Source organism: Colossoma macropomum, unplaced genomic scaffold (genome assembly GCF_904425465.1).
Source record: "Colossoma macropomum unplaced genomic scaffold, Colossoma_macropomum, whole genome shotgun sequence".
NCBI classification, from domain to species: Eukaryota; Metazoa; Chordata; class Actinopteri; order Characiformes; family Serrasalmidae; genus Colossoma; species Colossoma macropomum.
In genome coordinates, this window is record NW_023495761.1 from 1,460,356 (window position 1) to 1,483,114 (window position 22,759).

A 22,759-nucleotide genomic window follows, 5' to 3' on the forward strand; every position below is an offset into this window, starting at 1 on the left:
CAATAAAACTATACAATCAAAAAATACAACTGTTTTATACATTTTTTACATAGTGTGTAAAAAGGGACTAATTCTGCTTGTCTTTTTAATGACATGCTGTTGGTCAGAGTTCTAGAAGTACACAGTATGATGCATATTCTATTGTGATATTTCATCACGATAATGATAAATAGTCATATTGCTCAGGCCTATGTGGCATTTTGTTTAAGCCTAACCTATAATCTGAGCTACATTAAGTAATGAGCAGTAGCTAAAACTGATACAGTAGTAAATATGTAGATTAAAGTTGTAGCTCTGCAGCTTCTTTTAACAGGCATAGCTTTTTCATGTTAATGTTCACCAGATGAGCCAAGTGTGAACAGGTTCCCAGGACATGCGGATGGCATTCTTTTCACGTGAAAACTGTTTACAAAATAAGTTGTATTTTAAGCTAATTAACCAGTTGTATGTAGTTAGCTGGCTACTGTATGTAACGATGTGACAGGACGAGCTGCCCAATGTTCAAGTTTATGAAGTAGCTGCTAAATACTGCTAATTAACACAAACTGATACGGCTTAATCCAGTGGCTAACATTAGTGATGTAACATGATGGGCTTTCGTGGTGTTTGTATGGGTAACCTTAGCTAGCTCAATCCGACAAAGCTGGAACACAGCACGACTTTTAAAATCCGAAAATATTTTTAAAGGCCACTTTTATTTTTACTGTAGAAATAACAAGGTATCCCCTTTCAAAAGCATTGGTTTCTGGGTATTAGCCTTGGGATTATGTGGTATTGAAAATGAAAGAATAAAGGAAATTAGTGGTGAGGCCCGTCCTCAGCTGCTTCAGAACCCACACCAGCATGTTCTCTCTTTCGCTGGTCGACGGTAACGTTGTGCTTCTGTGGAAAGCTAAGTGAGACATTCATGCTGTTTTCATAGACAGTTTTTTCTGACTGTCCTTCATTTTCAGAAAATGCTGCCAGACTGACATTACTGGTTCTTTTCTTTCGCTATCTGCTCACACTGGTACCACACTGTGAGTGAATCGCTGCCCTCTTCAGGTTAAGCTGTTAAATGTTAACTCGCTCTCTTCAATGTGAAGGAAAAATGGGGAAAAAGGGGAAAAATATGGGAAAAAAGAAAATATTTGTATGATTTTTTTGTTTACATGATCAATAACATGATTGAATAATTGCTTCAGCCCTAATTCATGTTGAAACCTCAAATAAAAGTAGAGAAATTAATTTTGCTGTATCGTATTGAACCGAAATATAAATTTCTGCTAAAAAATCACAGAAAACATTAAAAGTCTGTTGGTTTCTGGTGGTGTCCAATAGTCAGTAATGGCATTTAGTGTTGTCCTGATGGGTTGATATCACAGTGTACAGGATCATAATGGTTTAACAGGTGTTCTTAGACTGATTCCAGTCGCATTTGATGGTTTCCTAATGGGATCTAAATGTGTCCTACCAGAGACTAGTGGTCTCTAATGGTTTTAATCTCAATTATTAGCTCTAATGGGCTTTTTTCAGCAGTGTAGAGCAGTCCCCCCTCCCTCCCTCCCCCCTCCCTCCCCCTCCCTCCACCTCCTCTCTCCTCTCTCTCTCTCTCTCTCATCCGTCTCTCTCTCCTCTCTCTCTCTCTCTCTCTCTCTGTGGTGTGTGTGTGTGTGTGTGTGTGTGTGTGTGTGTGCGCGCGCGCGTGTGCGCGTGTGTGTTGTCCTCCGATACTGTCGGCAGGGGGGACTCTGAGTGCGAGTGCGGTGTGTGTGTGTGAGTTTTGTGCCGGAGCCGCTCGATGGTGCTGCTGAATTTTTCCAAGATGTCGTCGCTGGAACAGAGACTCTCCCGAATCGAGGAGAAGCTGAAGCAAGAAAATAAAGAAGCTCGGAGACGAATCGACCTCAGCATCGACATGAGTCCACAGCGCTCACGCCCCAGGCCGAGTAAGTGTCCCGAGAAGGCTGTCGGGTCGCCGGAGAAAACAGAGAGACGAGACCCGAAGAGCGAGCGAGCGAGAGAGAGAGTGAGAGAGCGTGAGAGAGAGAGAGACAGGCAGAATGGAGAGGAGCTAACAGGCTACATAAACAAACACCGAGTGTTTATCCGCTAGCACACCGCGGTGTCACACTGACAGCCTGTTCGCAACATAAGACAGTCTGTGTTCAGTGTAAACTCGACAAGGCGAACATATGGAGACGTCTGTCTGACGAATAACCACGTTTTTGTGCCCACTTTCTGCTCGTTTCGGTACCCGTTAGCTGCCTGGCTAGGTTAGCTAAACAGATTAGCAGGCCCTCGTCCCCAGTCAGTCACACAACATGACATGGCTAAGTAACGTTAGCTCGCTGGCTAGTCTATGTTTTATCTTGACTGCTCCTCAAAGTCTTATAAACGTGGGTCGTTTGCGTGATTAAGGGCTGCTTTGAAAGTCGTTTTTCAGGTACATACACGGCCAAAAGCCGACTTAACGCGGTTAGCGGTGTAGCTGTCTGATTTGACCGTTCTCAAGGTAGCCACTAGCAAAACCTCAGCTAACAGGCTAAAGCTAGAACTGTAGCTCTGAAACAGCTACAACATTTTAATGCAGGGAAGCTGAACTGTGGTCCTGGAGAGGCGAAGTCCAGCACAGTGTGCTGTGTTCCTGCTCTGACACATCCAAACCTGGCTGGCCCCAGGTTCCTCTAATACCAGAGTTTAAAAAAGAACCAAGCTGGCAACCAAATTAGGTATAAATATCAGAGAAGGTGAAGAAGAGCCTATTATTACTTCTGTTTTCTTCAAGTGACTGGACTGCCGAAGGGGTTTGGTGACAAAGTTGGCAGTTTAGGTGTAGGTTCCACACAGTTATCTTGACACTTGGCCATCCTTATGTAACCAGGTTTGAATTACAGATTACAGCAAGGAGGATATGTCTCTGTACTGTCCTGCAAAGGTCTTAATTTGGTGTAGTCCGTTGTCCAGCTACACACTTCTTCGGTTCATATGTGCTTCCCAGAGTATGTGTGTGTTATTTGTGTTGTAATGAATACATGATGTGTTTCTTTGTGTTTGTAAGTGTTTTTGTCAGCAGCGTAAAAGTGTAAATGTAGGTCCACTCTTCAATTCCTGACTTTCATAGCTTCATAACTTCATAACTTACACATTACTTTCTCAGTGGTTATGGAATGATTTGTAGTAGTTACTTAATAATAAGCCTCAGGATTAAAGAATGAATAACAAGCCTGTAATTTTAAGGGTTTGGCGTATTGAAGTATTGCTGTGCTGACTTAGCCTAAACGTGTTACGTGGGCTGTGATTGATTGCCGGGTGATTACATATCAGTATCTGGTTAAAAAAGGAATGAATCCAATCCAATTCTGTAACAAATCTACCCTGAAATAGGACGTGTCCATATTGTTCATAGCTGTGTATTTTTTCCTGTGGGGTAGAAAAGTGGTTGAGAAGTTCTCACACCTTCTTTGGTGGTATAGTTTCATGTTTTGTTAGTGCCCTGTTTTTGACAAAGCATATATGAACACCCGTATTTGTATTATTAACACTGTTGTTCCTTTCATTGTGGTACGGTGATTAGATTGTGTTTCTCTGAAGTTGTTTTTCTATTAAGTTTTCTGTTTCTGTTAATATTTAATGTATAATGGATAGTATCTAGGGAATCTACCTTAATATGTGAATGAGCTGTTGCCTTTCCTGCTCACACTTGCAAATTCTGGTTTCTGCGGTGTGGAAAAGCTTCCATGGGTGAAAGCAGAGCTTTAGTTTGTAAACCGTAAATAATCTGTGAAGCCAGAAACTCACCTTTTCAGTGCAATGGCCAAATGAAGGTACTAAACTGTGGTGTGTGTGCACGGTCATGTAGGTGGTGAGATAGAGTGGCATGTTCTTTCTGAAGCGCTTTAGGGTTGCACTGTTTTTTCTCATTACATATTTCTGGGTGGGCGATATGGCAAAACTATAGCATCACAATACTTGTAGCCATTTTCATGATGCAAGACACGTATCACTATATTTAGTGTTTTTTGAGGTTGGTGAAATTGGAACGGACAAAATGCACCAACGAAACAGTAGTGCAACATTTAAAGCTACGTGGTGTATGCAACATTCGGAATGACAGTTTGTAATGTCGATTGTACTTACCTGACTGGATGAATCTGACTATTGCAAGAGTATTGAAAGAGAACTCAAAACCTGGTGAAGGACTTGTCCTCTGAGGGTGGAATTGACTTATTTACTGTTGTCGTCATATCTTCAGTATGATGCTGATTTTTTGCATTTGAGACCTGAATATTGAGCCAGACCTGCTTTTTGAGTTGTATGATGTGGTCTAAAAACTCCAGCGATGTCCAACCCGATGGCTCTGACTTTCAATTTATTATTCCAAGCTTTACAAGGAGACTCATAGCAGCGCACTGTGTAATGCTGCTTCTTTAAATTTGAACAAAAAATCATGCATAGTGCAAATTTAAAAAAGCTAAAACGATTGTGAGCGGAGCTGCTCGTTTCTTTGCCATTAATGCTGTTACTACACCCTGGTTGTTGGTTACAGGCTACTTTTTATTATACATGGTGTTCAGTATTTTCAGTACATTCAGAAGTGCTGATGTTGCCTATGACATACTGCATGATTATGCTGGTGACGTGCTGCCACCGCTGTTGACCTATCAGTGCTTTGCCCACAAGAGCAGGAGTCTTTTTTGGAAACTTTTGCAAAGTTGGACAAGCTTTACAAACTAGCAGAACATTGTCAAAAATCTCATTCGTCCTAATGATAAATTGTGCATACAACTTCTTTTTTCAAGTTTTTGTGAAAATATATAAATTTAGAGTGCATTTTTAATTTCAAATGTTATTTTCTTTGTGTGTGAAAGATCTGACTGTCAGGGGGTGTTCAGACAATGACTTTACAAGCTCTCTCAAGTGTGCTTCTTTCCATTGTTGTCTACAGAGCATTACAAACTGTGGCTGGAATGCACCCATCCTGTGCAACGGCCTTTGGGTTTTGAAACCACAAGTTTAAGTTGAAATCCATCAGCCATACATCATCACTGCTTACCAGACAATATCAGGGATACCTTCTCTTTAGTCAGTCACTCATCCAACATGGAGTAGGAGCTAGTTTTAGCTGTTGTTGAACACAGTTAGTAGTATTCTTGCTTTTTTTACTGTTCTGTTTTTTCTGTTTATTATTCATGTGTGTTGCAAAATGTCAGTGATGTTCTCTCAAATCCCTGACTCATGTTTACTTACTTGTCGACCGTTTGCGTCAGTCCGCCCCCTAAAAAGAGTGTACTGCTTCATTTTAAGCTTGAGTTACAGCATGTATGGTCTGAATGTCCCCTTAGGATAGATCAGGTGTAGATTTTTTTGGCAAATTTGTCATTGTCTTTTTCAACCAGCTTAATTTTGATTAGCTACCACGTAGTGCAGCATTTTAAACTAGAAAGTTGACGTTAAGTTGCAAATCTGAACTCCAACCGGAATTCATTAGGTTTGAAAAGAATTTAACAGTGTCCTTTAAAGCTTGTCCAACTTCGCAACAGTTACTATGGAAGAAGGCGTTTTTGGGCCAGTCCCATTTCCAGGTTAGTCAGGCTTTGCTTTCTTGGTGGGCTTTAAAGCTCTGTGAATGAAAGTCCTGGAAATGCCGTCACTGAGCGTGTGTAAAGGAGTTTTGACTGAGTGAATGAAAAAGTAGATCACCCTCACAGCTGTGTGAGGTGTGTGTGTGTGAATGAGGGAGAAAATAGAAGAAGTGAAGCAGCGTCTCTGCAGTGTGAGGTGTGTGTGTGTGTGTGTTTGTGTGTGAGAGAGAGAGAGAATGTGTGTGTTTCTTCTTTCAGTAATGAGCGTGTGTGTTTTTCTCTCCTGTATCTAGTCATCGTGATCCAGCTCAGTCCTGCTCCAGCCCCCTCCCAGCGTGCAGGTACCATTCACCAAATCACCCACTGCCACTGCATCTCTCTCTTTCTCTCTCTCTGTCTTTTTCTCCTTCTTTCTCTTTCTCTCCCTCTTCCTCCCTATATACACCAGTCAGCCACTTCATTAGGTACACCTCCTTGTTTCTACACTCATTGTCCATTTTATCAGATCGACTTGCCATACAGATGCATTTTGTAGTTCTACAATTACAGACTGTAGTCCATCTGTTACTCTGCATACTTTTAGCCCCCTTTTACTCGGTTCTTAATGGTCAGAAGTCCCACAGGACCACCACAGAGCAGGTGGTATTTGGGTGGTGGATCATTCTCAGCACTGCAGTAACACTGATGTGGTGGTGGTGTGTTAGTGTGTGTTGTGCTGGTCTGAGTGGATCAGACACAGCAGTGCTGCTGGGGTTTTAAACACTGTGTCCACCCACTGTACACTCTATTAGACACTCCTACCTTGTCAGTCCACCTTGTAGATGTAAAGTCAGTGACGATAGCTCATCTGCTGCTGCACAGTTTGTATTGGTCATCCTCTAGTAATCAGTGGTCACAGGATGCTGCCCACAGGACGCTGTTGTCTGGATATTTTTGGTTGGTGGACTATTCTCAGTCCAGCAGTGACACTGAGGTGTTTAAAAACTCCAGCAGCACTGCTGTGTTTGATCCACTCAGACCAGCGCAACACACACTAACACACCACCACCACATCAGTGTTACTGCAGTGCTGAGAATGATCCACCACCCAAATAGTACCTGCTCTGTGGTGGTCCTGTGGAGGTCCTGAGGTAAAAGGGGGCTAATATAAAAAATATGCTACAGTCTGTAATTGTAGATCTAAGTGCAGCTGTACTGTAAGTGGTGAGTGTAAATACAAGGAATTATATCAGATAAAGTGGTCGGGGTGTTTGTGTGTGCGTGTCTTTGCACACACACACACACATAAAAGATATATATATATATATATATACACAATTTCTCTGCCTGTCTCCCCTTTAATAACTTTTTTTTTGCTGTCTCTCCCTCCTTCTATCACTTTCCCTTCCTCTCTTTGCTCTTTGAATCTCTCTGTCTCCTCTTCACTCACTCATTCTCTTTCTGATTCCTCTCAGTCACTCTCATCCTTTCACTTTCTTTTTCTTTTTCTTTTCTCCTTTACATTTTCTTTCTCTTTCACCTTCATTCTGCCCCTTTCTCACATTCTTGTTTTACCCCACACTCAGCACCAAACGTTTCTAAGCACAGGCCTCCATAGTACATCGCCATTTCATTTCATCATTTATTGCCACAGTACATTCAGGAAAATGAAGGAATAGATTGGAAACACTTCAGCTGTCCAACTCCATTAGTGAAGACGTTGCTGTCTGCCTGCATCATCTTAATTTGACCCCTTTTTCTACTCATAAACCTTTCTCCTGCACCTTCTGTCCTTCACTCATTTTTCTACATGTTCATCCCCCACCACTCTCTCTTTTTGCTAGAGTGAGTTCAGTGGCAGAGCTCTGTGTGTGTGAGTGTGATTGTGTGAGTGGGTTGGAGAATGTTTTTATTAACCCATTTTGATTGATGTTGTGCATGACGTAGCTGTAACTGCACGGCTCAGATGTGAACACGTGAACAGACGTACACTAGGGGTGTCGTGATACACATATTAATATTTATTTTCCAAGTCGATACCCACTGTGATTTGAATAGTTTGGTTTTCAGCTATAAAATATTTGCATATAAAGTACTGTGTTAAAAGCAAAAGTCAGAGAACACCCTTTCATTTATTCAGTGTCCAGTCAAAATGACTGTTAAGTTATTAATTTTTTTTGTGTCACAAAGTCAAACAGGAAACATTTAACAAAAATTGTTTGTCCACTCTTTCCTTTTCAGCACCATATTGTGCCTTTAACTGTCTTAAAACCTGTGAGTTACTGCTGTGTCCTCCCAACAAAAGCCAAAAGAGTCACTAACATTATGTTCCCTTTTAAAGAGACATTAACATTCACACAAGCAGCTTCCCAAACTCACCTTACCACTCTTGCACATTTCTTTCTCATGTGCACCTAAACAACTAAAAGACACATTTCTGTGGATTTGTGGAAAAATATTCCTGCAGATTTCTTAAAGCAAGTCTACTGAAAAGAGTGCAAGCTGTAATAAAGTGTGGACGCAGTAAATACTGAAATCTGTACTATTATATTTAGTGGTTGAGGCTTCTGTGGAATTTTCTGTTAAAAATATGGATCTCACTTTATTTGGATAGTCCACTGTAGTCCTTTATACACATTTTCTACAGATGTTCAAAGGGTTAACAAACTATCTGTTCAAACTCAGTTGATTCTAAACAGTGGTGGGGTTAGGATTAGAGTCAGGTTTAGAATTAAAGAAATTATGGTCAATTTAGTAGATATTTAGTTGAATGTGACTTGAAAGTCTATAAAGCAACTAAAGTGGGCTATCAAAATAAAATTACTAAAATATGTATATATTTTTTCCTGACACTGAAAAATGAAGAACTTGTATGTAATGGTTGTTTTAACTGGAAATTAAATTAATGAAAGGAAGGCCTCCGACCTGCACAGTACTTTATAAAGTATCAGACATTTGAACATAAATTGAAATGGTTTCCAATGTTCCATTAAACTAAATGCAATCATATACCTAAACGAAACAGCTGTGAAAGTAAGCAAAAAGCTTCCCAGCACGCTAAAACCATTTGCACGTCGTGTATATAAACGTATTTGCTTTTTAAAGAAAATTACTTTAATTATTGATTAATTCCCCTTTAGCTGACACTGCGATCTTCTTTTGGCAATTGGACTTTCACCAAAATAATGAAAGGAAAATAAGTGTTCGCATTTTTTTCTTTTGTATCCAGATGCAAAAAAGGCAGTGCACGTTGTATCCTTGAATTTGTGTGTCATTACACCCCTAATGTACTCGCACCAGCTAATACACACACAGCACTTGTCAGGGCGTCTGAAGTGGTCGTTTTTTTCTGGGTGTGAAGTAGTCTAGCCTTTTTTTCCTCTCTGGATTGATCTGTCTGTCCGTCTTTTTGCCTTTCGGAATGGCTGGCAGTTTTCAGTGCTCGATGCCAAGTGAGAAAGAGTGTGTGTGAGAGTGTGTGTGTCCTGCAGGTGTCTTGAAGTCGTGTGTATGTGGCTCAGTTGCCTGACTGCACTGACTAACCCACACTAACTGATTCTCTTCCACACACAGGTTTTCCAGTGGAGGAATCAGAAGCACAGCAATTTCTTTTTTTATCCTTTTCCCTCAAACACGTTTCTAAGGTTACCTGTACAATACAAAAACTCCTCCACTTCCTCTTAAGATCTGTTTGGTCAAGGCAAATCTAGCAGAAGTGATGCTGGAGGCTCGAGATTTCAGCTCACCAGCAGTAGACCACAAATCCAAGTCAACAAAATCGCAGGCCATTCACAGTTGACCTGTCCATGATCCGCCCACAAACGCATCCTTTCTTAACAGCTTGTTAGACAAGCTTTAGTCTCCAAACTCTGTTTGTCAAGGTATATAAATTTGGAGTGTGTTATTGACATAAGCAATCATTTTCCACTGTCATTGGATTTCGCTCATGTTATACTGCAACGAACAGAATGCGAATGGGGTGACACAAATAGCAAATCGTTGGTGTCCCAACCACCCCCCAAAAAAACAAGTGTCCCCATAATGGCAGCTTTAAAAGAAAGGCCAAAAATGTTCTGTGTTCTATGTAAGTTAATGTGAAGAGATTTTATGTAGTCATTTTGGAGCATTACTATTGGTTCATTTGTCATGAAATTTTTACCCAATGTAAAACTTTATTTATTTATTTATGTATAGCGACTAATTGCATTAATTTAGACATCATGGCGCTTATGAAAACAGCAAAAGTTCTAACACGGTACTCTTAACGTTAGGAGGGCAGCATTGAATAATGTTTGTTTATTTGTTAGCTATGTAGCTAATTCTAGTGTTTTAGCATGGATGCTAGGAGAAGATTTTTTTTTTTTTGTATTTTCGCTCCTGTGAAGAACATTTGACAGAGCAACCAGTTAGCAGCTGGTTAGCTACTTAGTAAACATAGATAGCAAGCAAAGCACATTGGCCACTTGAGGCTTGCATTTTAATCAAACAGTGAACAAGAAAAGAAATTGAAATTATTTACATGACAGTTACGCATCAAGCGATCGAGACAGCCCCATGTATGCATTTGAAAAGTGACACTATTAGAAGAGTTTGTATTTTTTTTTGGGTGTAGTTGAGCTTTTAGGAGTAAACTGGCTAAGCAGTAAGTCTACCACTATGTAGTATAGTATGGCTCAAGTCATACTAAAGGCTTTGCCAACATAATTTTCCTCAGGCTTGCCGTTTGCCATCCACAAGTTTTTGTTCGTGTACATGTACAAGCTGCTACAAATGTTTAGATTGCATAGATACTTAATTCAACTTACAAACAAACAAGGAAAGAATCGGCTGTATTTGTCTATGCTGTGATTAATGCAGTTGATTAAGGCCGTCCTTCTGCACTGTCGAGGATGCATTGAGTTCTTTAACGTACACATTGGCGATATTATGCGCTCATATGTGTCACTGACCACTGCTGAAGGTGGTTAGAATGATCGGATCACTGCATTTCCAAGGCACCTGTTCTTAGTGCTGTCTACTAATGAGCTAATCAGCCAAGACACACATTAATGAATTCTTTAAATTCTAGTTAAAAACACCATAAGCCATTCTGTGGCTTATTCCTATAAAGAATACATTTATTGGCTTATTGTTATAAAGAGATTTCATGACAAAAAAACCACACCCTATTTGTCCTGACAGTGTGATTTTTCCCGCACATATAAAATAAATATCTTATAAGATTAATAAGTCAATAAATGTAGTTTTCTAACAAAAACAAAGTTCTGCGCAGCCGTTTCTCATTAGATTGTACAGGCCTTTTGCCCATGTTCTATAAAGCTTGTCCAACCTCCTGACAGTAGCAGTAGAAGTACGCTTTTGTGTGTGGATCGTGGATACTTCACTTGAACTGGTTTATTTTCTTGAAAAATTGTTAAAAAAAAAAAAGTCAGTTGGAGCCCTCCTCTATTTGTGAGTTTCCTTTGCCCAGGTGCATGCTGGGAAATGGCTAATGCTAACTCCAGGGGCTGGTTTTGCACCTATTCTTTGTGTGTGTTCTTTGCATGTCAAAATACAGGTCTGTTGAGAGCTGGGTCTGGTGTGTGAGGCAGAGAACTAAAGTTTAACGCTTTCAGAATATAGGAGCTTGAAATGTAACTTAGATATTCTGGTTATTAATTTTAGGAGATGCAGTGGCAAAACTGTTTAAATTAAGTTTTAAAAAGTTTGTCCAGATCGTGGTCAAGGTGTTAAAACATATATCAGTTAAAGGGGAAAAAGTTGTCCGCAGTTGTCCCCCTTAACCAAAATGCATTTAATCCACAAAGACTTGTGTGGTGTTTGAAGTTTGCTTCTTTAGTTTTGCACTGGAGCTATAAGGATGATGTAGCTAATAAGTACACATAACACACTTTCCTCAAACTGGGTCAAGTTGTAATCTGAAGTACACTTGGTTATGTGGTTTCTGACACTATGACGTATCTGTAAATGACATACTGATATCTATCTGTGGACAAATGTCAGGCGTGAAAATGGCTGCTACTACTGTATTTAGCTTGTGATGTACATTTGTCCCTTTTTGTACAAAGCAGTATGTAATCTGTTAATTAGTGCAGCTAATTAGTGGGATATAAGTAAGGGTGGGTGATATGGCAAAAACTGTTAGGACATTTTCATGACACATGATACTCATCACAATATTTTGGCATAAAACACTGTTACTGCCACATTTAAAAACATGTCATTTTTATTCAGCATTTAGAAACATAGTTTTTATTCAGCATGCCACATACTATACTACACTCAATCCATTTAAACAGGAATAATTCTCTTTTATGTACTGATATCTTTGATAAACTCAGAAAAGCATGTCATTTGTCATGATAGCAAAATTCATGATCATGATCTTGCAAACCCTTAGGTATAAGCATCAGTTACTTTCTTAGCTGATCAGTCTTATAGTTACAGTGTAAAACTACAGCAAACTTTAGACACCACACATGTTGACCGCACTTGTGGAATAGGGGAAACTTTTGGAAATTAGTTAAAGTGTCTCCCTGACTGACTGCCATAGTGGTGGTCCTGAGAAGATGGGGCTGTCAACGCGCCTTTGATTGTCTGTTTCTTCTTTTCTCTCTTTCCCTTCATGCCTGTTCTTCGTCTGCTCAGCTTTGCAGTTGCCACTGGCCAACGATGGCGGGAGCCGTTCATCTTCCTCAGAGAGCTCACCCCAGCACCACTCATACCCCAGCAGACCCCGACACATGCTCACGCTGCCCACACCACCGTACGGCCTGCAGAAGAGCTTGGAGAAGTACGCCACACACACATAAATATACATATTAGAGCTGTCATGATTGATTGTTCAAACTCTAGTGCTTGATGTGTACAGATGGACGCATCCATTTGTATGCATTTTTACCCCATAATGATTATTTTTTTTTTAATGTGTTATGGAACGTTAAAAAAACTCATATACTGCATTATACTAAATGTACATCTAAATTGAATTATTATGCTCTGTATTAATGAAAAAGCAAAAAAAAAATATTGTGGCATATTGTGCCATAATTTATTATGATAACGATTGTCTTATTTCTCAGTTACATGCATTGTTATTGTATGGCCTATTTAATCTGTTTGTATGATTAATAACGTAATATATTTCAATTGTTTGATTTCTAACGTAGTTAATGGTAACATCCCTGGCAGATAAATTGGTTAAATTAGCTGTTAGTGTTATTAGAGTTAGTGTTCTAGTTGATTGTGCCTAAATGCAGTCTTGTTTTCACAGTGCTGAAATAGACCAGAAGCTACAGGAAATCATGAAACAGACGGGTTACCTAAAGATTGACGGACAGGTGAGATCCACCAGTTAAAAATCTCTGTAAGCGGCGTAAGATAATAATTTTGGTGTCTCATAGTGGAATCTATAAGTGAGTGGATAGTTAAGGGTACATTAATGGGGGGGATTCCAACTTTGCAAAACATCTGCATAATTCAGTGGTTGAGAGATAAACAGTCATTCAGACTGGTTTGGTGTGAAATGGTGCATGATAGAGAAACATGCTCAGAATCTGACTCAGACTTTACAGTGGTGGTGATAGGAGTGGCAATATCTACAACACAAGTAGCTATTTAATTTACTATACAAAACCACAAGTGAACCTACACTAGAGTTTTGATATGTAATGTTGATGATAGTAAATTAGTGCTAATCTGTAGTAATAGTGGTAATAGTTTTATCACTATTACTGTTTTAGTATTTATAACCTGTACTGCCTTTTTTGATGTTTACCCTGCTTTACCATTGATTCAACTAATCAATTAATGACCTTGCCGGAGTTGGGACTGTCTTTGTTAACAAATCGTGTCAAGTTGTTCACCCGTTACACATATCCGTATAGAATAAAGTGCTATGTGTATTTTTGTGTGTGTTGTAGCGATACCCTGCAGAGGTGACGGACTTGATCAGTGAGGGGGAGATTGGCAGTGGCACCTGTGGGCAGGTGTTTAAAGTGCGCTTTAAGAAGACCGGCCACGTCATCGCTGTTAAGGTGAATGTGAGACAAGTGCAGCGAATGGGTACTTACCTCAGATTAGATCATACTGGATCTGTACTTAGATCAGACCTGCGAAGACATAAGGTCCTTATAAACCAGGTCTGAACTCAAGTCTTTATTTGCCCAGGAATATTATAGATAGAAAAGATCTCACTTATGATGTACCACCCTTTGAGTTTACTTTATTTAAACAGGCAGCTGATTTTTATTTCATATTCATTTTGGCCCATTAGATTTGCAATTTTGACTAGTAGAAAGTGCTGGAAATGTGCTAGTGTGTATTTTTTGTGTTCTTTTAGCCCACAGTGTGAACTTTGTATATTAAAAATAAATAAATAAACATAACAAATGACAATCAAATCTGTCAGTAAAGTATTTGAACCAAGTATAATAATAAAATCTAAATTACATAAAAAACATATCTCAAAAAATAATACATCAGGACATTAAGCCCTTTAAAATCTGTATCATAACGGCCATATTTTTTTTATATCGGTCAGACTCTAATCAGTGTCATATAGATATAGTAGCTGATTCAGTTTATTCTCATCTGTTTGCTTTAAATAAAAGCCAGAGTTTTTTTTTCTTTGTATAAATTCTGCTTGAGAAAGTAAAAAAGAAACATCCTTGTGTGAATGTGTGTGTGGGTGTGTGGGTTTGTTCTTGATTGTGGCTCTTAATTACTGATTCAGAATGCCTTCTATTAAAGCCAGTAAGTAATTACTGTTTACTAATTACATCACTTCAAACTGCAGGCAAAGTGTGTGTGAACAAGGTCGAGAAGTGTGTGCACATTGTGTTTGTTCATTTCTTTCTGCTTTGTGTGTGTGTGTGTGTTCGTCTACAGCAAATGCGGAGGACGGGTAATAAAGATGAGAATAAGAGGATCCTGATGGATTTGGATGTGGTGCTGAAAAGCCATGACTGCCCATACATCATCCAGTGCTACGGAGCTATAGTCACCAACGTGAGTCACTCACATAAACGCACACACTTCACTTATTTTCTTTTTTTTCTCTTTAAGTAAAAACCAAATTGATCAGTAGAAGTAGAAATATCAGTTGATTAATAAAACATTACATACTGATAAGCCTTTTGACTGTTTTTGAACTACAAATCCCATGGTTCTCTGCTAACAGACAGATGTGTTCATTGCCATGGAGCTGATGGGAACATGTGCAGAGAAGCTGAAGAAGCGGATCCAGGGGCCCATACCAGAGTACATCCTGGGGAAAATGACCGTGGCGGTGAGCCTTCATTCTTTTTCCTTTCTCTGTCATTTCTGACCCTGTTTATCTAGCTTACCTTGACAAATTAAAAGTGTGTAATGTCAGCTTTTAAAGGGAGGCAGGTCTGTGCTCTGTGACGCTGTTCATTTATTGACTTATTTCAAGCAAACTTCAGCAAGACACTAGTATTCCCACACCTAAAAAGTACTTTTCAATGCGTGAAGTAAATTGATACCCTACATAACCATATTTATAGTCTAGCATGAATGATGATCTTAATTATCTAGCATAGATAAGTTGTTGTAGAAATTGAGCTATTGAGCTGCACTGAATAATGATCCGATGCTAATAGCTTTGGAAACAATTATCTGCTGATGTTATGATTCTGGTGTTATCATGCATCTCTACCTCATATTAATAGTGATAATAATAAGAAGAATAATTATTAACATCTCCCTGCAGATTGTGAAAGCTCTGCTGTATCTGAAAGAGAAGCATGGCGTAATCCACCGAGATGTGAAGCCCTCCAACATCCTGTTGGACGCTAAAGGCCAGATCAAACTCTGTGATTTTGGCATCAGCGGTCGCCTCGTCGACTCCAAGGCTAAGACTCGCAGTGCTGGCTGTGCTGCATACATGGCGGTGAGTGTTAAGACACTCACACACACAAACAGAGAGGTTTCTGGGATGCATACAAATACACACAAATGTTCAGTGACTCACTGATGTTCTTATGTGGGCGAAGTAATGTGTGTAAATATTTCTTTTCTTATACACATGGTGTTTGTGTGTTTCAGCCTGAGAGAATAGACCCTCCAGATCCCAGTAAGCCAGACTATGACATCAGGGCTGACGTTTGGAGTCTTGGCATCTCTCTGGTGTGTTTTCTACCTGCTTCATAAAGCATTAACTAACACTTTTTACCATATTGTAACACATTATAGCATAGCACTTTACATTATATCTCATCACATTTGCCACAGCAGTGTCGAGCTATATCTGTATCAGTTTAATCTTGTGTTAATTTTTTTAATACTAAAACTATTTTAATACGAACAATATCTTTTTCCATATACGCTCTTAGCTTAGTTTTTCTTTCTATATTATAGCTATATTAATATTCTATATTAATCTGTGAATAATGTGTGGTCTGTCTATACAGAGTTGCTGCACAGTTTTTAATATTACATTCAGTGCCGTTTACTACCGAAGACCTTAAAAAAAGGAAAAATGTGCACAGATGCAAATTTGGTGTGTTACTATCTGTTTTATTCAAGCTGATTGGTTGAAAACATAGACATATGCTTTGTGTCTTTTTATTTTGTCAGACTTTCAGTTCTGCAGTCCTCTAGCCCCTCATCAGTGATCAGTTTCTAACTGCAGGACCACAGATGGCTACATATTTTTGGTTGGCGGACTATTCTAGATTAGTTTAATTTGCAGTGTGACTCTTTTCAACCTGGTCTTGAAGCATCATCTTAGAATGTAATACTCCTAAATTGGGCAATATATTTAAAATGACAAAAGCAGTAAACAAAATTAAATTACCACAGAACATGCCGATACACTCAGCACCACTCAGTCCAGTGATGCAGGCAACCATGCAGGCCACACTCAGTCAGAGTAAATGATGTTGTGTTTAGAGTGCTGTGCAGCACCCTGGCGTGCACTGAATCCATATGAAAAGATGCCCTTTTGCTTTTTTTCATTTGAACTTTACTGCTAGCTGGATAGTAAATATGACACTTTCAAACTTTCATGACATTTTTGAATATTGTAAGACTTTGTAAGACTTTTTTTTTGTTCCTCCTGTCCTGTAGGTGGAGCTGGCCACAGGGCAATTCCCATATAAGAACTGTAAGACAGACTTTGAGGTTCTGACCAAAGTGCTGCAGGAAGACCCTCCTCTTCTGCCTCTCAGCATGGGCTTCTCTCTGGACTTCCAGTCTTTCGTTAAAGACTGGTATATACATGCACACACACCACAAAAAAGGATGGGCTTTATTTTCTGAACTCCTTTCTTATTTGTCAAGGACAAAAGATACAGTTGTATGCTCCCTGCTTAAATGAAGAGAAAATAAGTTAGCACATCCTCTACAGACAACACATTTCTGTTCCTTTTAACGCACAGTTACTATTTATTCGCTGAATTCAACATATTTAACATAAATATAAAATGTGGACTGTGCAAAAGTTAAGGCACATGCTAGGATGTGTTAACTTATTTTAATTTAGAAAATCAACAACTGGGGATGTATGTATGTATACACACACATACACATATGTGCTTATTTCTTTGATTGATGAATATGGTGATTTTCTTCTTGAACATGTTACATGGAAACTAGCTAGCGAGTGGGATTTGGCCAGAATGAATTGGGTAAAAATCAATAAAACAAATTGTATTAATTGTATTCTCTTTGTCTCTGCAGCCTCACAAAGGATCACAGAAAAAGGCCAAAATACCACAAGCTGCTTGTAAGTGTCTCTCTGTGCTAAATAATTGTACTGCAGTATGTTCTGAAATTATATATCAGCTATTTCACTATGTTACTATACATTCCAGATGATTCCATATCAGTCTCAGGTGATTAGCTACAGTTAACTCCTTTAGCTCTAGGGCCCCATCACTAGGTCCAGACCTAGTCCTTTGCCTTATAAATAAGGTAGTAGTTAAGGGATAATATTATACATATTAATAACTGAATAACTGAACTAAGGAGTTAAATCCAGTTGAATGAAAAATAAACAGAAACAAATCTTTCCTTCAGTAACATATTGTTGCTGTCATATGAACTGTATTTGTAACCCTAAAGAAATAATGTTATACTTATTTGTAGTTCTAATTCAGGTAGATGTAGTCTCAGTTTCTAAGTTTTTATTAATGTTTATTTATCAGCATCAATATTGGCACTGGCAGATATGTTCATATGTACAGATTGACCCACAAGTCCTATATTCCACCTCATTAAGGTTGTTGGCCAATTCTGCCATTTAATCTGCTCTTCTTTTATAATTTTATGATTTCTCAATGCTGTTGTGTTTATTTGATACGCAAAGAACGTCTTATTTAACAAAGCTGAACATTTTGTTCTGCAAACTATGTTCAAACATGCACATAAAACACATCAGTTATGTTTATTGTGATGAAACAGTAGTAAGTGCTTACTGATTCATAAGACAGCTCTGTGACCATTAATTATATCCAACAATATAGGAGGCCTCTTCCACACAGAGTCTACATGCTTATATGTTTGACTGAACCAACAGGGATGTGCCTACATTATAATACATCTGGGGCAGATGTACATAAGCTAAGTCAGGGGTGTCCAATCTTACCTGCCAAAGCTCAGTGTGGCTGCAGGTTTTCACTCCAACAAAGCAGAAGATCACCTGATGAAATGCTTGAAGACTGAGACCAACTGATCAAACAAGTGGAGTCAGATGTGCTTCAGCTTGTTTGGAGTGAAAACCTGCAGCCACACCACCCCTTCACGGAAAAGATTGGACACCTGAGCTAAAGAAACAATGCCAAATTTCACAGTGCATCGCTTGTTTTGACAGTGCATTAAAGTTTCTTTTCTATAAAGCTGTTGTTTTTTTTTTTGACAGCAGTGATATACAACCTAACATGTCAGTGCAAATATACCTCACAGTCTGAATGAGCCTTTGTCTCCTGACCTCATAACCTGTTTTCCACAGGAACACAGTTTCATTCGGCGTTACGAGGTGCTGGACGTGGACGTGGCGGGCTGGTTCCAGAACGTGATGGAGCGCACTGAGTCTCCACGCAGCAGCCAATGCTACAGCCAACATCAGCTCCACTCACTGTTCAGCAGGTAGCCAGACAGAGAGAGAGATGGAGCGATGGACGGAGGGAGAGCGAGAGGATTGTGTGCAGGTTGGGGATCGATAAAGGTGCTGGTTGAGAGATAAAAAGAGAAAGAGACTGAGGGACGGGGCAAGTGATTTATGGACATGGTTTGAGAGAGAGTAAAAGTGAGAGCCTGACTGACAGACGGACATGGGCAAGTGTGCTGTAAATCTGAAACATATTTATATATCTATATTAATATATATATCTATTTTTTTCTTTCTTTCCATCCACCAGTCTTTCAGGACGGACGTTAGTGTTAGCAGTAGCTAGTTTGTGCACATTCACTTATCATAGCCCAACATGTATAGTGTCATAGACTTCCACTACCAACATAAGCTATAGTCCACTGTACAGCTGTGAATATTGTCAGACGAGGAGTTCACGTACTCACATTACGCGTTCACTTCCGTTCAATCAGTGTAAGCCATAGGTGGCTGCGCAGTGGGTAGCCACTCTATAGATAATGTACAGTCATATATTGATAGCAAAGTCATAAAGTCATTTAGCACCATGGTCATTAGCTTCCAGATCCTCCATAGCCCCTTACTCAGGGACTGAACAGAGTAGTCTAACAACACTGAGCCAAGGTGAGTGTGTGTATGTTTGTGTGTCTGTAGTACAAGTCTTAGTAGACTTGTGTTTTAGTATACGGCAAGTCTTCACATTACTGCACGGAAGCAGTGCAGCGAAACAGTACAGGAAATCAGAAGAGGATTTAGATAGTGTCCTGAAGTGTATTACTGTTGACGTTTTTGAGCTAACACATTTCTAACTCACGTTTATAGAATTTGAACTTGTTGGAAGATTTCATTGAACGTTTTACTTTGACTAACTTTCATGCATCATAGATACATTTGATGGGATCTTGTTTGACTGTAAAGATAAAACACAAAAAAATTAGCTTGTAGCGTTTTATATATATAGACTACACAGTATATATACACCTCAGGAGCGCAATCGGTATGCAAAAGCAGGAAGACTGATAGTCTGTGAATGGATTATACTTGTGAAGAAAGGCATCAGACAAAATCATGGCCACCTGAGACCACATACTGGTTGAAGGAAGTGATCAGGCAACAGGAGAAAAGTTGTCATGGTGACTGAGCTGTCTTCTATTGATTCCCGCTGAAGAGACGTGGGAAATAGAAAATAGATGGATAGGAAGATGGATATGTGTAAAACAGTGGTATTCAGGCGATCAAGTGACAAAGATCTTAAAAAAACATCAACAATGGAACATTTTTGCTCTAAAACTCCTCCAAACTCATCCATTTCCTTCCAATTTTTTTACCATACTTTATATCATTTTGTTTCCTTTCCACCATTTCATTCACACTTCATTCTTTCTGCCTGATTTGTTTTCACTTGTAAAGAGCATTTGAGTTCCAGCAGACCAAAGCAATTTTGATTTTCACTGCTTTATTTGATGCAACACTGGGTCTACACCACTTTCAGTTGTCCATCAGTCTTTTGTCACCAGTCCACTTCACTCCACACACTCGCTGTTCTTTGGAAATTCATCCACGTTTTCCAGAACCAAAGCTGTAGACCTTGAGACTTCACTGCTCCTCAAAGCCAAATCACTGCTAGGCTGAATGAGGAAAGAGAGACAAAGAGACATTTGGGATAGTAAGAAATGGGACACTGTACGTTGACAGGAAAGGTCAGGATGTCAGGATGGCAGAAAATCGCAGGGAGATTGAGGTTGGACGGGAATAAAGGAAAGCGAAGAAAGATGAAGAGGTGGGCGACAATGGATGGATGTTCTAGGCATTGGAACAGGGCTGTCACTGTCAATTATAATAGTTCATATTATGACAGTTAAACGAATAATACCAATTATTTTGACGATTAAAAAAGGCCTAACACTACAAATAAGACTTGAAGATAACAAACCATTCCTAACCCTTTAAAGATTATGATGTACTTTATTTGCAAAAAGATAAACTAGGAAGACTTCTAGTATAGCTTACATCAGCTTTTACTATCGATTATTTTACTAACGGAGTAATCTACATATTATTTTGGTGATTAATAGAGTAATTAGAGTTTTTAGAAAAGGCCAAACGATATGGACGAAACAATATCAAATCATGAATAGAAGATTCCAAACCAATGTGAAAAAGCCTTAAAAAGACTTTGTTATATGCAGTATACATGAAAACACCACATGGCAAAAAAGAATGCCTGTGAATGAGTGGCTAATTAGGCTTTCTCCCTACTTTAAGTGAGAATATGCATCATAATCATGTGAGCGGTCAACTAATCACTGCTGATTCACTGATCAAGTAAATTTTAATGTATTATTTACTTGGTTTATTTACTTTAGCATTGCGTAATTGAGTTTAATCGTGTAATCGTGACAGCCCTCCAGTGGCAGAGAGAGATATGAGAGGGGAAAAGGAACGTATGACTAGAAGGGCTTAGTAAGGTCTATAAGAAAAGGTACAGGTTTTTCAGAGTGTTTTACTTTTATTTAAGTTGAGCACTGACGTGTGCAGGTTAGGACTTCTCAGTAAGGGGATCTTCACTGACTGCTGTGGTGAGGCGAGCTAGCTGGACATTGCATAAAAGCTTTCAATGGTATCAAACCAATGTACTATATTGCTAGGGACGAATTAGTTCGTGTTATTTTTACTGTCGTATTGATCATTATTGAATCTTTTTTTAAATCAATTATTATATTTATTTATTGTTACTGCTGCTGCTGCTACTTTTTGCTTTAGATGCTGCTGTCAATTATTTTGTTCCCCAAAGGACAATGACTTATTTTCTTCTTCTTTTTTTTTTTCTTTCACGAAACCAAAAAAAAAAAGTGAAAAGCTGCAATGTCTCTACATTTACCAAATACATTCAAGGAAGAACGTAAACAGAGATGATAAGACCACGGAACAAAGTGAAAGGAGAGGTGTGGAGATAAAGAAAAGTGAATATATATATATGATGGGCATATGCACATCATAGGTTTAGCATAGAAACATAGTCACAGTGCTAACCCTCTGTTCACACCTCACAGCTAGCTGATAGCAGGTAGAACAAGTATTAAAGGCACAGAGTAGACACATAGTGGTTATATCTATATATAAGAGCTATATTTCACTGATAGTCATTTAGGTAGGTGTGTTTTGTAATAGTTGTAGTTGGTTCCGTCCTGTGGTGGATGTAGTATTAGAGATTTCCCTACTTTTTTCATGTTTTTTGCCATTTTTATCTAAGAGAATGAATCAATCAGAGGTGCTTCAGGAGGAGGCGGTCTTTATAGATCAGAAACCATTTTAAAATTAGCCTATAGCCCGTAAACATTATATCTGTTCCCTCAATGCACATCGTCACTGTCGTCAAAAGCTTGCATCTGTTTTTTTGTTTTTGTTTGTTTTTTCTTCGTTTTTTTTTCCTTTTTACTCTAATTTACCAATAAAAACGGTCTAAAATTACTTGGAATAAATCTTGTTACATTAAAAAGTTTTTTTTTGGTCCTTCTAAAAGTTTTCATATTGAAGATGCAATGTTTTGTTCTGACAGTGGTGCTATATTTGCAGTAAAAGCACTAAACTTGTTTTAATCTGCAGTTAAGAGGTGACAATTACACAGTTCAACCATCACATCCCTACAAATGTAGTTACTCTGCAAAGCCCATCCGATTGTATCGTAGTTGGATGTCGTTGTAATTGGATGTAGAATATTGTAGACGCTTGCCCAAAATAATGCAGTTCTGTGTCAGTTTGTCAGTCAGTCACTTGCTCTTTCTGTCTGTCACTGCGAAACATGACCATGACGTTACCCACCAAAGGTGTCATTGACGAAACAAATTCAACTGGTTTATTCTGATTACTTGCTATCCATATCAATATAGCGGCTGATAATGCTGAATGTTACTACGGTGACATTGACGCCTCTGTCGGGCAAGCGAGGTGGGGAGTGGGGGCTGCTTACTCTAGTTTGAGTGCTTGCGAGGCGGATGCGGGTAGAGGGGTCTTGTGTTTAACACAGCCTAAGCCAAGCTGTCAATCACACACACATACACATAGAACTGATCCTGCTAGCCCTCTGAAACCAAAAGTTTGTGAA

The 22,759-nt window shown here is 39.0% G+C and overlaps 1 protein-coding gene across 2 annotated transcripts; it reads left to right on the forward strand.

The window, feature by feature from the left end:
- Window positions 1-1,728: 1,728 nt before the first annotated feature.
- map2k7 (mitogen-activated protein kinase kinase 7) lies at window positions 1,729-21,291 on the forward strand. 2 transcript variants are annotated; one of them, XM_036563392.1, is made up of 12 exons: window positions 1,729-1,928; window positions 5,858-5,905; window positions 12,192-12,336; window positions 12,817-12,883; window positions 13,466-13,579; window positions 14,433-14,552; window positions 14,725-14,832; window positions 15,277-15,456; window positions 15,612-15,692; window positions 16,635-16,777; window positions 17,247-17,292; window positions 18,517-21,291. In XM_036563392.1, exons 1-12 carry the CDS (start codon window positions 1,781-1,783, stop codon window positions 18,655-18,657), a joined length of 1,341 nt encoding a protein of 446 aa, XP_036419285.1. In that variant the 5' UTR covers window positions 1,729-1,780; the 3' UTR covers window positions 18,658-21,291. The 2 variants fall into 2 exon arrangements, with proteins under 2 accessions (XP_036419285.1, XP_036419287.1); XM_036563394.1 differs by lacking the exon at window positions 5,858-5,905.
- The last annotated feature ends 1,468 nt before the right edge of the window (window positions 21,292-22,759 follow it).